General features: G+C 35.4%; 1 protein-coding gene across 1 annotated transcript in view; it reads left to right on the forward strand.

Annotated features, from left to right (window-relative positions):
- Positions 1-459: 459 nt before the first annotated feature.
- The window catches only part of LOC113226483 (steroid hormone receptor ERR1), a 42,730-nt gene continuing 25,617 nt past the window's right edge, over positions 460-17,572 (forward strand). Inside the window, exon 1 of the mRNA XM_026459116.1 lies at positions 460-665. Within this exon, the coding sequence (XP_026314901.1) occupies positions 630-665 (36 nt within the window). The 5' untranslated portion in view covers positions 460-629. The remainder of the gene's footprint in view (positions 666-17,572) is intronic.

Here is a 17,572-nt window from a genome sequence, read left to right on the forward strand (position 1 = left end):
AATTTAATTGGGTCCTAATAAACAGGACACCAAAGCTTGAATCTATGTTCAGTGGCTAAATATATGAATTTTCAACAGTACAAAAATCTTGTACCTCTCTACTATTAAGGAATAAGAGACCACGCGATACCGCAGGTCAGTTTGCTTAGTAGGTATGTGGATTCGTGTGACAATCAGTCGAATGCGTGCACAATGACGTAATGCAATGAAAACGAGACCATTGCGGAGGAGCGACAACGTGTTTTAAGGCTCCATTCAACTGCCGCGGCCATGACAGTGCGCACGACGGGCTGCGCGAGGCGGGGAGGCGCCGCAAAAGTGGGTCGCTCGCTCGTAGTCGTGACGTGTAGTCAAGTTCAAGGCCACACTCGCGTTGACGCGCCGGGGCTGGGAGGGGTGCCCAATCGCCCCTAGATGGCGTTGCGCGGTGTGGTCTGAAAAATATTTGCGAGCGCTCGAGCGGTATGAAGAGCGGGGTGAAGCGTGGCGCGGGAACGAATTTTCGGTGCAACACACGACACCACGCCGCTGCACTCGTGTACCGACCGTCGCGACGCGTAGTACTGTCTGTGAAATCTAGCATAGACACAAGAAACTTAACCTGACCTAACTATTATAAACAAGCCAGCATGCAAGCCAACATGGAGTGGTTGGACCTAGACTTGGTGCGTACCATTACATCTTTCTTTGTATAATAATTGTGGAGTCTAAACACGTTGGATCTGGCGCGATTTCGCAAATTTGTTTTGCCTTGACCTATCCTAACACTTTATCAACTGCGGTAGACCGAATATTTTATGATAAACAACCAAATATTGAATAATTCAACCTTATTTTTTTCTGTCCTTCTCTTTAATATCTAATAATAGCGTATTTAACATAAACACGCAGAAATAATATCAAAACTAAACAATAATGAACTGATGATTGAAATTTTTCACTAAGTGTTCCAAACTTGTGAATGATTCAAAAATAAATTACTGTTAAATTACATGTGTTCTCAAAAACACAAATTTCACTTGCACATTGACCAAATATATTACGCACACACACACACACACATACTTTACGCATTCTGCATTAAAATACTAACTATTAAAATTACCTAATACTTAATTGATTACTTCCTTGACTCGGAATGAAAATTTCAGATATGCGTAATACAATTAAGAAATTTCACATGTTAATGGTTTCATTGTACTTTTGCTATGGAGGAATGGTAATTTTCAAAATAGGAATAATTTGTGCGAAATGCTGGATGACATCGACACGTGTGGTCTGAGCCCCGACCTGCCTCAACGCGCGGATCGATCACGCTGCCTACCGTAACACTCTGCCTACTGCCTAGCTCTAATGGTTTTTTGTCGTTTCACGGTAGTCATCATTACTAGCCAGTTTATTTTCGAGTATCCAGTTTTTCTTCTTGGAATCACTTTACTTCTATCACTGGAAACTTTGTCTATTCCTTTTTTACACAGTTATCATTGAAGATTTTTAGTACGAACACCCACAAAAACAGCATTGGATTGTCTATTAATAACTTCTCTAAAAATCTAGCTTTCAGCATCTCAAGGCCAACTGTTTCTGCACATTAACATTCAGCCATCTAATGCAAGAAAAACGAATATCTCCCCAGAATTTAAACAGAATTCTCGGGAGATTCTTTGTTATTTGTTTTGTCGAGTTCGAGGCGAATTTTTTGATAAACCACTGGCCTTGAAATAATATCTATAGACACTTATTTGATAGCCACATTTAGGCTGCCTGCTTGTTATTTTTTATCTGAGAGTTAATGAACAACTTCTTTATGTTATCGGGAAGTATATAACCTACTCAACAAGATCTTTGTTACTGTTAAGATCATTTGTTTCTACGTTTCTCATAATCGACATTTTAGAAATAGGTCAGTTTCCCAAATTTTCCAATTTTATTTTTTTTATAGAGGCCTAATTGCAGTGTTTACGCTTTTCTGTTCTAAATTTACTTTGTAGCATGGCCACCGGCACCATGTGGTCTCTTGTTTCTGATTATTATAAAGTACACCTTTACAGCTGCATTAAATTTTTGTGGGCATGTTTAACTTACCGCAGACACAAGATAAATACGAAACCACCTGATCTATCATTATAATTTCGCCAGGTGTTGTTGACTATCTAATCTTTGAGTCTGGATCGCTGCTTTATTATAATAATAACCTTGACACTGATGGGCTTATCTATGAAAACTAATTCTTGAATGTATATTGTAAATTGCATACGTTATGTGCATGCACCGATTTATTGTTTTTCCACATTTTTTTTCCTATTTCTTTGCTTTTCGCGGTAACCACTTTGTAAGTGGCTGAAACGTCCACTTACAAAGTGTTAACTTGACATACGTGACATACTTGTTTTTAAAATGGCAAAACCTTTGTAATATCATAGAATGTAATTTGGAAACGGGATTTGAAAGTTGGAGAAAAAGTGAAAAAGGGACCAGGCGAGGAATTAAGAAATGTAAATTAATAAATAATATATATTACGTTTAGAGATGGGTCATGGATAAATATCATAGGGATAAATACTCAGGATAAATGTATTATATTTTGACTCGATATTTATCCAAAAACGTGGATAAATATTTTTAATCGTGGTTTATTATTTATATTTAGTAAAACAAAGTATATTTTTAAAACACTTTGTGTACTTACACAATTATAAACATTTATTTTTTATATCATGTGTTTTAATTATGTGTGTAAAATGTGAAAGAAAATCCTTAGGCTATTTCAAGTCCAAACATGACTATTCAGTACGCAGTAGACACCAAGACCATAAAGTTGGGTCGCACTTTATTAACGCATGGTAGGTCAGCTCCAGGGTTACAGTTAATTTGATAACTTTCCGTCAATACAATTTTTTATACCACTCGACTCGAAAAACGTAGGTAGAACAGTATTGTTACATAAAGGAATAGCAAAAACGTAATTATTTAATAAAAAAATAGTTCTAATGAATTTTATTGTAAAAAACACAGAAAAATAATTATCCATGTTTTAGGATAAATACTCAGTAAAAACGGATATTTATCGGGTGAAAAGCCATCTCTAATTACGTTCATAGTAATGGACGTTTGAAATCTGTCGTGCAACATATAATAAAACTTTTAAAATTTGCATTACCGGGACATTCATGATTTTGTTGAACAGAATAAACACAACGAAAAGTAGATAAGTAAAAGACAATGAAAAAGTAAAACAAATTTGTTTGCTATTAAAGGAAGGTGAAAGATGTGTATAAGTCATATCGAAACCTCTACCTTGGAACTATGCTTCTTTAACTGCCTCCGTGGCCGAACCCTTACCATACCGGACTGCTACGCAGAGGTACCAGGTTCGATTCCCGGGCCGGGAGAAATATTTGTATGGCCTACATTTATTTCTCTCGTGAGTTTGGATGTAATTCGTGGTGGTCTATGTGTGTGTCCATGGCACCCGTGATACAGGGTTTCCCTAGTACGGGGCTATGTTGAGTGTGCGTGCGTTATTATTATTATGATAATTCCAAGTTAATAAATAGTTTTGTTTGTTTGTGTGTCCCTATTTTTTTTTTTTCGAAACACGTCTACTGCTGGACGTAGAACTTCCCAAAGATCGCCACAAATTTAAATATAATTTAATAATTTCTTCTTTCGCTATTAAACATTGGTCTACTAACAAACGAGTATCAATTGATGACGATGAATTAGATGCTAAAGCATTTAAAGAGAAACCTGAAAATGATTCCACAATGATTAATGACAAGATATCACAAAATAATATTGATATATTCGCTGAAATTGCTTGACACTGTAACTTTAGCGAGTCATGTCAAACAGATTTAAGACAAGGTAAGACTTTACGTAATGTTTTTGGCTTGTAAATTTGTAAATGATTTTTTTCAATTCTTTGTTTTTTAATATACAGGCAAGAAATTATTGTGCAATGTAAGATAAGCACAAAAAAGTACGTTCCAAATCCTATATAAATAAGTTTCCTGACTACATTACAGTCAGTCATCTACAAAATTGATGATTTTGTTGCCTATACAATGCTTTATATCTGCACTTATAATCTATGAGTTCATGCGTCCTTATCGTACTCGTTACGAGAATATTTTGCTATCTCTGTCTTCAATTACCAATGTTATTTATTAAAATATACTGAAAAATTTATAAAATATTCTGAAAGTAAACGGAATTGAAAAAAAAACATGACTTTTTAAGAAAAAAATATTTGAAAAATGTTGTGTATGAAGATGGCCATGTTTGATTTTTACCGTCACAGATTTTAAACGTCGATTACTATGTACGTAACATAGATTCTGTATAAGATGATTGACATAATTATTGTTTTGCATAATACTTTAAGTTGGTTTGAAAATTAATATCAATTCATAGTAAATATCTTGCTTTCTTTGCATTTGTGTTCTTAGGCTAATTACCGTAGCCATTTTCATCTTTTCAGCCTAATTACCGTAGCCATTGGTTTTTCTCGCATATTATACCCAAGAGCATTGAAACATGAATATATTTAAGTTAAACTATCAATACGTCTAAATGGCATTAGCAAAGACAAAGAAAGTTTTCGAGTTATTAAGACACATAGGTCTTATGGAAATAGTCATTAGATCTAATTACCGTAGCCATTAAAAATGTTTGAACTTTCTAATTACCTTCTTCATGATAACGGTAATTAGATCTAATTTCCATAAAATATTTGTACTACTTTGTCTATTCTAATGCCATTTAAACATATTGATAGTTTAGCTTAAAGTTGTTCATATTTGAACGTTATTGGATATAATAAGCGAGAAAAAACAATGGTTACGGTAATGGCCATTTTATAGTTAACGAGGTTGTACCGGGCGAATAAGAAATAGGGGCGTAGCCCACAGTGAGATGGCGGGAATAATTCCTCGCATCGATTACTTTCTAGAATAACGGCCCACCTCAAAACCACCCAAGTCATGAGGAGGATAGCTTTAAAAACAAAGAATATTATCGGCTGGGCTCAGAAAAATTAGCACATCCAAGTGTAATCGTGTGATAAAGCAAAAAAAAACCAAATATGTTGGTTTGGGCCACTGTTTTTCAAAGGGTTAGTTTTATCATCTATTTCTTAATGTACTTAGTACTTTCAGTTCATTCATTGCATAAAATTCTTATTCATGGGATATTGAGCCCCAATTGGGCGCCAAGGTCTTTCTTGGATTTTATTAAAAAAAAAAGCGATACAATATTATTATCGGTAAGCCACTATATCCACGGTGTAACAAGACCACATCTCCAAAATGATAAAAAAGCTGTCTTAGCTTGAGTTGCCTGGAAACGTTGTTGTCGCAGACAGCGCTGTTTTTCAGCCACCTCCTTGTCCCTAAGATCTTAGGCGGGCTTAAAAGCAAAACAATTATAAAATTTAAAAAACTATTATTCAATATTATTTAATAATTTAATATTATTATATATACATATAATAGGGGAAGATTAATTAATTTTTACGAAGTCCATTTGTTAGCAGCCTAAGAAATTGAAGTACATACTACCAAATAGATGCGAACGGTAGTCACCGTCGAATAGAGGAACAACCGTTTTCAACTTGACTGCAACAGCTAAATTAATAAAATAACAATGAACATAAATTCAACAGGAAAAAAGTATCGCGCGAATTTTTATCTAGTAACCTATATTCATACCAACTTAATTAAATAGATTTGTGTATAAGAAACGTTGATAAATGTATATATAATGTTATACCGACGACGACGTAACGAATACGATAACGTTGGAAAAATATTAATTTTATCACTATGCAACAAAACCACATAATTTTTAGTATTAACTTCTAAAGAAGCGGCCTTTGCTTTTACCTGGTCTCAAACTTAGAGAATTTCCTGTACTGTGAGTGGTAAACGCGTTAGTTAGTTAATCTGGGTAACTAACTAACGCGCTTACCCTGAATACTAAGATTTAAACAATTTTTAATAGTTCGTTTCATGAATTCTGTCCCCGCCTTATCATAACTTACGTAATCGGTATTTTTAGCGAAATTAAGTTGTCATCGTATCTGATCAGCGAAACAAGTTCTACAACCCCCTCTAATCGATTTTTATTATATCTTATTTAGTTTCGTTACACTGTTAACAAATTCAGCGTAGTTGACATTTTTACTAGCAAAAAAACTTTAGGTGCCAATATCTCCAAAGTTACCGAAATGCCAATGCGTTTGTTTTGACAAAGAGGGCAGACTGATCTTAAGCCAGCTTTTCACTACACGAGTACGATCGGACCAAGTCCACTCGGGTGACTACACGGACGGTACTCGTAAGGGCGCGTTCCCATTATGTCGTGACGACAATATCGTGGCTTGTATATTTAAATGAAGTTGTTTACATATAATAACATAAGTTGTACACGATTAACTGTCGTTCACATTTTTGACGTTACGACGTCAGACTGTCGTGACAATGGGAAGACTAGAACGACAGTCGTCTGACGATAAATAATACGTTACGATAAAAATGTGACGGTAGATAATCGCAGCTTCAAACGATTCTGTCGTGCACACGACAAGGCGACTGCCGTGAACCGATAAATTGTCTTTACGATCTAGTGGGAACAGCTAGACACGACGATAATATGAACGTCCACGACACAGTCACGACAGGTATTCGTGGTATGGGAACAGGCAAGACGCGCCAGTCGTCCAACGATAAATAAAACGATATGCGCCCTGACGTGTAAACACGTGATCCGAGCGCACTCGGACGTCGCCGGCATCCAGTCAATATGTTACGAGTGGAGTTCGAGTAGTCATCCGAGTGGACCGAGCGTACACGTATAGTGAAAACCCAGCTTTTTCGTAAATTCACCGGGGTCATCAAATGATTGGCTATTTGTTTTTTTTTAATTCATGGCAGGCAGAAGACTCCACTCCACCTGATGTTACATGAAAAGTGGAATCCAAACATGAAGGTACCTAGTGTAGTGTTCATACAATCACTGCCTTAGCCACCTCCACCCTGCATGCCTACAAGATGCCTCTTCACGCGTCGTTTGAATGACCCCATATCATTACAAGGAGGGAATACATGAAATAGAGTTATACTTGTAGAGACGCACATGCACAATCAAAACATGAAATAGAGTTATACTTGTAGAGACGCACATGCAGGATCCCTTATGCTTTCGTCCCTTATTTATCCGCTAGCTACTTACCCGTTTTATCTTTCATGCAATCGGCTTTGGTCTAGGGTTACGAGATCACATGGTCAGGGACTCATACATTTGATAACAATATATTATAGGACTTCCGCGGTTACGTTAAGATTGCACACTTCTAATGACATCGATTACGGTCTTAGTAAAATAAGGATCGTACAGAATATAAATTTACGATTACTCCGCAATAGAAAAAAAAACTAATTTTTTTTCTTGTGATAATGGTACACTCAAGAGCACGTCAAGCTTGACACTTAGACTTTAGACTTGGATTTAAATTTTAAGTGTCAAGCTTGACGTGCTCTTGACCTTGTACCTGTAAAGAGCCCGAAAAGTTTGTTTAAAAAAAACTAAAATACGCGTTTTTAGATGAAAGAAATATGTTATTAACCTGAATTCTAGAGAAACTGTGACCCTAATGATATTTGTAAAAATTATAATTTTTTTAAATTTGTGGATAACAACGAGAGGTTGTAAGACTCTACAGTACCAACTGATGAAATCAAAGAGGTAATATTTAAATTACCGAAAGAAATTTACGCTTTTACAATTAGTTAAACCTGTCCTTTTCCCAGATGTCGTAAATGGTTTTTGGTCTAGCCTTCGGCTACTCTGTCTTGAAGAGTACTTCGTGTGAAACTTGATCTGTAACTGAGTTATACTCATATATAAACAGGTAGAGTTTGATAGCCGAGTACAATCGTACGTATCTTTACTCTTACGACTAAAATATCCGAGAGGTACCTACGATGTGTTGTATTGTACCGATACAACAGGCCATTGTGCAATCGATTTTCATAACGAATACATTTTGAAATTTGCATAGTACCACTTACATATACATGTATGTGCATTACGATAAAAACAACTGGAATTCGATAGGTAATATTAAGAATACACGATTATCGAGTTGGCGGCGGTATAAAACCTCGGCAACAGAAAGACTAATGTATAAACACTTATATAAATTTGGATTGTATTTTGCAGTATATTGCTGGCTGAATAAGAATCCGCATTGATGTGCTCTTTGATTGCTAAGCAATATACCATCGAACAAGTTGATGTTTTCGATTAATACAAATATCGACTATAGGTGGAGTGCGTTAGGAGTAAGGGGGGCTCGAGCGGGAGATTTCGGCAGTTGGCCTTGACAATGAACTGGCGGCGCACACAGATATATACCACTCGCGTTTGCCACACACACTGATACAGATCCAGGAGTAATTCCGCGAATGGCCTCCTCCCACACAATTAATTTTAGGGTTGTCTTAAGGATTTCAAAATTGAGATAAATCTTCCTAGAAGCCATCTCGTTACTTCTTTAGACTTTGTTGTTCGGCAGATTTAAGATGGATTATTAAATGGCGTCCCGACGCCTACGCGAAATTATTCCTAACGACGCTACTGAATGGAAGCTTCCACGTCTTGTATTGATTGCCGTCGTGTAGGAACCCTATAGCCAAAAAACTAACAAAGCTCAACTGCCTGGTATGCCGCTGCCGCCGCCGCCGTGTGCCTGCCCTAAGACAATCTATATGTATACGGCCTAGGCCTCCGGGATGTTTATCCATAGCTTAATATTACGACTCAAGGTTATCACTCGTCGTCATTATTCAGACTGAGCGAATGTTTGCGTCTTTTAAAACTATTGAATACAAATTTGATAAGTCCGTAATTTAGTTTACCAATAGCAATATTTTGGTTACTAGAAGAAATTCTTGTTACATATTTGATAATTAAGAAGTTTCTTCAAATATTTCTTGGAAAATTTAATTATACTCATAGAATGTGTTCTAGAAACGTATTTTTATTGCGTGAATGAATTGTCGTATACTATTCCATTATTAAAAAGTAATGGCTACGTCGTTACTGGAAATGATGATTCTGTACAGTATGATATAGAACTATATTATATTTATTGCTCGTATGAATTGTATTCTATTCCATTTTTAAATAGTTTTGGCTACGTAGTTACTGGAAATGATGATCCTGCGAACGCCACGACCGGAAAAAAATTATTCATTATATATTGACAACTGTACTTTCCAGATTTACTTACCAGAAGTCCGAAATGACATTTTCCAGAAAAAACGTTTGCTCGAATTTTCATGACCTCGAAAGTAATTTTGAGAGGAAAATGTTTTTTCTTTTAAACTTAACTTTACCTAACCGAACCTAATCGTGTCTTTGCGATAAACATCTAACATATCCTGAAAGAACAACAGTTTCGTTATAATTCGGTTTTCGGTGTCATGAAAATTGGAACAAGCGTTTTTCGGAAAAAATAAATTCGAACTTGTGATAGGTTGCCGCTTTCCAGGCGTTATTTTAGTAATTTCTGTGCAATCGTATTTTATGAATCAAAATGATTGTAATATAATAAAACGTAAATATAATTGTTTATAATGGTGATATTGTTGTCTAAACAATTGGTCGGTTTATTATGTTGGCTCTAATCCGACCACTAATGATTCATTTTCCTGTAGCGCCTTGTTTTAGTTTTTCTTATAATTAATTCCTAATTTAATTACAACGTAACTAACTCAAGTTAATACTTGGAATACCAGCAACAAATAGACGTTGAAGACTTTGAGCACTTTTTGTGCGTCTAGTCGTTACTTATGACGTCACCATCATTTAAATAGGCTTCTTTTGCCAAATTGCAGTCGGATTGGGTACATCGCGTAGGTACCTTTGTCTTCTATTCAAATTTTGCGGGAGAATTTCAAATAAGCTTTTTCGTTTCTTTTTTATTTATTTCATGACCTTGGATTCAAATCTTTCAGTCGAAATGTAAACTTGGAAAGTAATATAAAAAGTTAATAAAAACAAAAAATTGATCAAATTTTTTCTACATTATTTAAAATGAGTTTAAATACTTTTTCGTTAATTCGGTATTGTCATACGAGGGCACATAGCACAGGGAATCCGTTCGTTGGATATGTTAATTATTAACAATCTCGTTAGTCATAATATATCATAGTCGGTTAGACGGTCCACTTTTTACATTATTTTGACGACTTTGGTGGCCCAACAGTTTACTCTGTGGAAGCTGGATAACAAGGTCCCGTTCGATTCTGGTCTGTTCTGGTTAGTGATTGAATTCCGTTACTCTGGTATTCATAGTCCCGGGAATTCCTTCATTTGAGACCAGGTAATTTGTGGGACTGTTTAACATATCATTAGCACACTTATTGAAAAGTGGTAACAGTCTATAAACTTTTGTCATATTGAGGTAGTATTCTGTATGTAATAATAAATATTAATTCAGGTCATGGGGCACGCGCGCCTGTGACTACTGTAGTTTTCCAGCGGTAGCAATGGATAGGACGATGTGTCAAACAAAGGCGAGTCTGACACGAAAATAAAATGTGATTGAAATTAACAAGATGATTGCAAAACAATTTTGAATAATGAATTCGATTATGTCGTGATTGGTTCTATAATGACTGTTTCTGTGGACGAACGGTTACCACGCCGGACTGCCACGCAGAGGTCTCTGGTTCGATTCCCGGGCCGGGAGAAATATTTGTATGACCTACATGTACTTCTCTCGTGAGTTTGGGTGTAATTTGTGGTTGTCTATGTGTGTGTCCATGGCACCCGCGACACAGGGTTTCCCTAATGCGGGGCTATGTTGAGTGTGTGTGTGCGATAGGTTGTTGTTGACAATTTTTTTTTGTATGTATGTTACGCGATAACTCCGGTGTTTTTTGTGAACCGATTTTGATAATACTTTTTTTGTTGGAAAGAGGGTAGATAGAAATATTCCATCTCTAAGGGTGGCTAACTAGGGGTGAATGACTTTTGAGGTCGGTTATTTTAGTACTCTGTACTGAGATTATGATTATTTTATTTTTTCATTGTCCACAGACAAAAAGCCTACCCGAAAAAGTACCAGTAGAGTTATGTTTTTTATACGTAATAAAAACATTAATAAACAATAATAATACTGTTTATTTATTTCAACACATCAATAGTAGCAGTAGAGTCCCATCTACCTGTTGCTGCCGCCAAGCAACTAATGTGAGCATTACTGTGTTTCGGTTTTGAAGGCAAGAGCTGGTGAAATTACAGGCACATGGGACTTTTCAATTTATATCTCAGGGTGACTGGCGCAGTGGCAGTGTCCTTCAGATCTTAGCGATTTAAAGGTCTGAGTGGCACTGCAACTACTATGGACAGGCGTGTCGCTTAACACCAGGCGCACGATTTGTTCGTCCTGTCACGTAGTATCATAAAAAATATGCTATTTTACACAGAGTTTAGTACCAGTCCCGTATCTTTCTACATAAGGTTTGTTTATACTGACCCTCTCTATCAACCTCTTGGTTATACAAGAAGGGCACTATAAATTGTCCAAGCACAAGGACCTTATAGGCTCTTGTTCTGACCTCAGATCAGCCCGCGGGCAGGGTTGTCACAGAACGTTGTCACGTTTCTCAAAAGTACTTATTTTTTTATTAATAGTTTTGGCTTGGATACAAGTGCTTAGAGGTATGTCTTCGTTTAATTATCGGGATCCTCAGTAATATTTGCCATTGTAGTTCTAAATTCTAATACACATGTTTTCACTATCTCTTATACAACTTAGTTCACTTATTTGGGTTTATTAAATAGTCTTTTACGCGGCGGGAATCAATATTTATGTTATATACTTTCACTTAAATCATCTTCTATCACTTTTAATAATAACTTTGAATTCGAAATTAGTGGAGTTTTCCGTCTTTTGTAATTTAATTTAAATTAAGGAAAATAGTTCTAACTTTCTTCAATATTTTTTCTTCATAATATATTTAAAATTAAAATAATCTTTGTATTTACTTTGTATTTATTAAAAGTACGAGTTTAATAACACAATAGTGCAGGGTGGATAACAAGGTTTGATGCTCAGCACAATGGCGGAGTATTTCTCAGTGTCGCTGATATTCTGCTACAGCCTTCCATATTCAAAAAAAGAAGAACTGACACACATAAAGGTTATCTCTTAAGACTATTTTCAATTTAAATATAATACAAGTTACTTTCGTGTCGCATTTGTTTATTCTTTTTTGAAAATTTTTTAGACACTCTTTTGTTTATTATTTTTCGCTTTGCAAGGACAAAATGGCGGAAGAAAAAAGTGATCACAAAAATGAACAACTTTTTTTACAGGCTAATGTATTTTTTTTAAGAAGTATTATAAGTGCATTCCCCATTTACGTTTCCTACGTACATTTTGATATTCAAAAAAAGAGGCCAACGTCGCAAAGACTTCAAACGCTAGTAGCTACGTAGATATAGTTGCATGGTTATCTTTTATTTCATACTTAGCTACATTAATTTTCTGTCGCCTCTCGTATCATTCCAGTTCTAAAGTTTCCAGTAGATTATTAAATATGTAGTACAAAATCATGAATCATTATAACATAGAGTACCTATTACACACAGAGCATACAACAATGCCTACCTCGCAAGGTTTGTCTCGACAATAATCAGTTAAAGCATTTTTGAAAGTACTCAGTACAGTAAGTAAGTAGAAGATCTTGTAATAAAAGGAGAACTTCGTTTTCATTCCATTTTTCACCCGTTTTTGTTTTTAAATCTATGTATATCAGCTGACATAATTAGAGGTGGGCGTTTTCAAATAAGTACATAAGCACGCTTTTCAATTTAAGCGTAAGCGTTAACAACGTGCTTATGTTTCAAGAACCGCCATCTATGTTTCCTATACAAATTAATTTATCAATGTAAATAATAATTTCATAAATAAAAATATAACCCTTGTTTTACAAATAAAACTGTCTTAAAATCTTTAGTAGTCTACTCTTGCTTTTCGCTATCAATACAACGTTGCAAGCTTTTTTTAACATAAAAGTCTATGCGCTTTAACGTTTTTCTAAACGCTTTTGTAAGCTTTAAAAGCGTTTAAAAAAATAAGCAGTTTTTTCCATCTCTAGACATAATGATTTCGATACCGGCCCGCATAGCAACCCTTGTTCAAAGTTATCCCCACTTTAATTATTCGTCCTCCAATCGTATCAACTCCTGTTGTTCTATTTCTATGGCCTTGTTGGTCTCGCCCAAACACAGTCTGGCCTTGAATAACAGGACTTTATTGACATTTGTATCATGCTAATTAAAACTCGGTGATAATGTGGGTGACAAAAATTATCTCTGCGCTGTAATTAGCAGATTTTTGGGCGTAACATAGCACCCGGATCAAAGAAATAATTTTGTTATTAGTTGTATGATTTTATAGACAGGTAGTAGCCTTGGTTGTTGTGTATTGAACTTGACTATTGGTTTCAACACATAAGTGTTGCGAAAATTTTTACGTCCGATATATCCAATATTTTCGTATCGAGTTCTTATGTTTCTTTATCTTAATTTTTAACAAGGCCCTGAAAACATTGTACTACATGGTGTAACTCATAAGGAATTTCAAATTGCGTGGTCAGTTAGGGGCACTTTTAGATTTGATGCAATAGGTTACGTAAGTATAAATCTTTTGGCTATATTCTGTAAAGGGTTTCCCAGAACAAAATTTAAGTCTCCATTACGTCTTCTCGATTATTATTAAGAGTCTATATAACTTCAAAGGGCTTTGGTTGATCACGCATAACAGTGAGTGTTGAATCAATCACTTCGGAAAAAATATGTAATAAAATTGACGATATGCACTGATTACTATGCGGTGTGAAAACATGATTCTCAAAAATTTTCACTGTAGAAAAAAGACACACAAACTAACCTTGAAATTTTACAAGAAAAACGCTGTTCAATAGGTACTTTACGTATACCAACAATTTTTTAAATGTCAACTGAACTAAACACGTGTACTATACGATATACATTTTTTCAAATGGCTTTCGTATCGTTTGTAAAAAAAATAATTCTGAAATGAAGCCAGTGTCCCTGCCACTCGACCAAACTGAACCGTACTAATGTACGAGAGAAATTTGGATTCGACCTGCGGTACCTATATTATAGACTCTTAATTGAAAATGAAACTATTTTTCCGGTTCTAAATCGCGTGTAGGTATTCATTTGTTCACACAAATAAACATTTGGAGCCCTTTTCAGTAAACGGCCCGAAACATTGGTTTGTTTAAAAAAGAAATATACGCAATTTCATCATCAAGACACGTACGTCTCAGGGCACGGGTCTCCTCAGTTAAGGCAATGTTCCGAGCTTGTGACCTTCGACGTGCAGGCTTCATCACGATGACCTTCACCAGAAAGCTCATGGTCAATTACAAATTAAATTTCGCACATTAATTCCGAAAAACTCTAGAGGTGCGAGACCGAATTCGAACCCTCGGCCTCTGCTCGAGAGGCGTCAAACCGGAAGGCTACTACGGCTTTACAATCGCGAACACCTGGTTACCTATCTGTAGTCCGAAATGACATTTTCCAGAAATTACGTTTGCTCGAATTTTCATAGCATCGAAAGTAACTTTGAGAGGAAAATGTTTTTTTCTTTTAAACCTAACTTAACCTAACCGAACCTAATCGTGTCTTTGCGATAAACATCCAATATATCTTGAAAGAACAACGGTTTCGTTATAATTCGGTTTTCGGTGTATTACGATACGAATATATTACTTATATATATAGGACAGGTTAGATTTTCGTATTACTAAAAAAAGAAAACGCCCTACAACTAAATATACAGGGTTATTTGTAAAATACTAACAACCTCGCAAGACTATATTATTATTATTAAAATTATAAACAACAGTTTTTATTCCATGACTTGTAATTCTTCAGGTTTTACTTTCGTACAAAAATAAAAATATTTAAATTGATTGCTCTAGATAAATGGTAATTAATACTCTTCTGTGCGGTTAGCGAAAGAAACCACCCATCATTAAAATTATTTTCATAGATAACGCACGGGAGGCTTTGCTAATGTAACAGATCTAAAACAATTATAACTTTTTCATTGAAAAAGAAAACCGATCTCAAAACTTTGCTTATCGGCTTTTTTCGATTTCCATGGGATCCCCTCATAAGATTCTGAGCTTTTGGTGACAATTGGGTTACGGACTCTTTTGTACATTTTATATTTTCTGATTGTCATAGTGACGATGATTTGTTGATTACGTGTATATTGTGTGAAGTGAAAAGGCGACTTTTGTATGCGGAAAATAATTAGTAATTTGTGATAGCCGAAACGAACCCGGCAGACGAAAACAGCATCAGGGACCACGTCGACAGTATACCCTTTCAAACATAAATTTTCAAAATCGGTGCACAACTGATGGAGAAATTGGTGAATACATGGATATGTCTATAAAGTTTAAGGATTGTCTTGGATTTTCACGGGATCCCCTCATCAGATTCTGACTTGGTGACAATGGGACCACCACAAGAATGCGCCCTATCAAACAAAAAAAGAATTTTCAAAATCGGTCCACAGTTGACGGAGATATCTGATAATACATAATACAGCCGAACGTATAACGTCCTCCTTTTTTTTTGAAGTCAATTAAAAAACCCACCTCATGGGACCGTGGAAGTACATCTATTTGCCAAGTTTTATTGAAATCGGTTAGCGGAAAGTGCGCGAAACCTTATTCATCCTCTAGTTTGCCACCTTTACATGCGGAATACATTTACATTGAAGAAAACTTCAAATTTCAATGCGACCACTGCTGAGGTACCATTTTTCGAATAAAAAAGAATCATCAAAAGCGGTTCACAAATGCCGAGTTAACACGTAACATACATACAAAAAAAAAACAGTCTAATTGAGAACCTTCTCCTTTTTGAAATCGGTCAAAAAGTGTCAGACAGCACAAGAAAAACTTACAAGTTTTAATTTTTGGTAAATTTATTATGTTTTGTAAAAAGTAAGGAATTAAAAGTTTGATGTTTATGATTTTAGTGATACGTATAATTAATTAGTCCTCACAGTTGTTAGTTTTTTACAAATAACTCTGTATAGATTGTGTTGATGCGAATTTTGTGTTCTGATGTGTATCTTTCTTCAGGCAGAAGTGTAATAAATTTTATAAGGCATATTCGAAGAATGTAAAAAAAAAAATTAACACTATTTATGTTGTCTTTTATTTAACAAAATGTAATATATATACTATTGCATTAAGTTACTATTTTGTTGTTAGTGATGTTTGGTCTTACTAAACGTTTTGTCTATTCGGTTGTATTTTTTTAAAACTAGTTTGGCACTGGCTACAAAATACAACTCGAAAGATGAAGTACTAAACCGGAGATGCCTACATTACCCTGAAGAGTACATCATGCTTGATTTACTGCTTTCTTTCTTTAAATATTTATTTTTTAATTTTGTTACAAGCAACGTCGAGTTGAGGAAAAACAGTCGGTCACATAATACAATAAAATTAATTCTTCTACAAAAAAATAAAATAGTAAAATGTTCACGCGTACTTGTGATTCGTATATTAATTACAAGATTGCTTAATATGAAAAAAAGATATTAAACATGAAAATACTTTTCCTTCTTCATATCTGAATATTTCCTCACAACTTTTATTAAAATAAAATGTTCCAAATAAAACCTTAAATATTTGTTACATACTTCTAATAAGGCTATAAATGGATTCAAATTCAAATACCTACAGATACTTGATGGAAAGTTACTCAACCGCCCGCCAATGACAACGGACGGCCTCTGGCAACAATTCAGGAAAATTGAACGTCAAGGCATTATTCGCTGCGGTACGCGCGAAGGGACCAATGTAAAAGGCGCTGGGCACGTGGTGAAACGTTGGGAGGTGCATGCGTATGTCATGTGCACTGGTGGGGCGGCGAGGCGTGGCCTGCGCGTACGCAATGCGTGCGGACAGTGCGTGCCTTAGCCGCACGAGAGCGCGTCCCTTTTCCTCATTATCATTGCTCTTGAAAACAAGTCACTACCGTGAAAAATACCGATATACCTCATTAAATTTTAATGCCATATTCGACTATTCTTTTCGAGTGTTGAACTCACATTTGTGTATGTAAATTTACTGTGTTTCAATTTTAAATAGTGCATCGAATAGAAACATGTGTACTCTTGAAGAAACTTGGCTGTTCTCAAATTTCTCCAGCACTCTGGATATGATTGAAGCCAATGTGAGTATTGGGTTGAACAAACTGTTTTAAGGCGTCGAATGTGCATAACATCAACGTGCTAACTTGAAATTTTGTTTATAATTGAGGCATTGAACTTATTAAGAGAACTTACAAGTTTTGTTTGAGCAATGATTCATAGACGCAGGCGTTGTTTACGTGAGGGCAACCAACCATTTATTATTTAGAAAAAATATCACAATTTTACAAAACCAAAACAAAAAGAGACAAACCAGTTAGCTAAGCAGAAATCGTTGTC

The sequence above is a fragment of the Hyposmocoma kahamanoa genome, unplaced genomic scaffold, assembly GCF_003589595.1.
Source record: "Hyposmocoma kahamanoa isolate Upper Pololo Valley unplaced genomic scaffold, ASM358959v1 192, whole genome shotgun sequence".
Lineage (NCBI taxonomy): Eukaryota > Metazoa > Arthropoda > Insecta > Lepidoptera > Cosmopterigidae > Hyposmocoma > Hyposmocoma kahamanoa.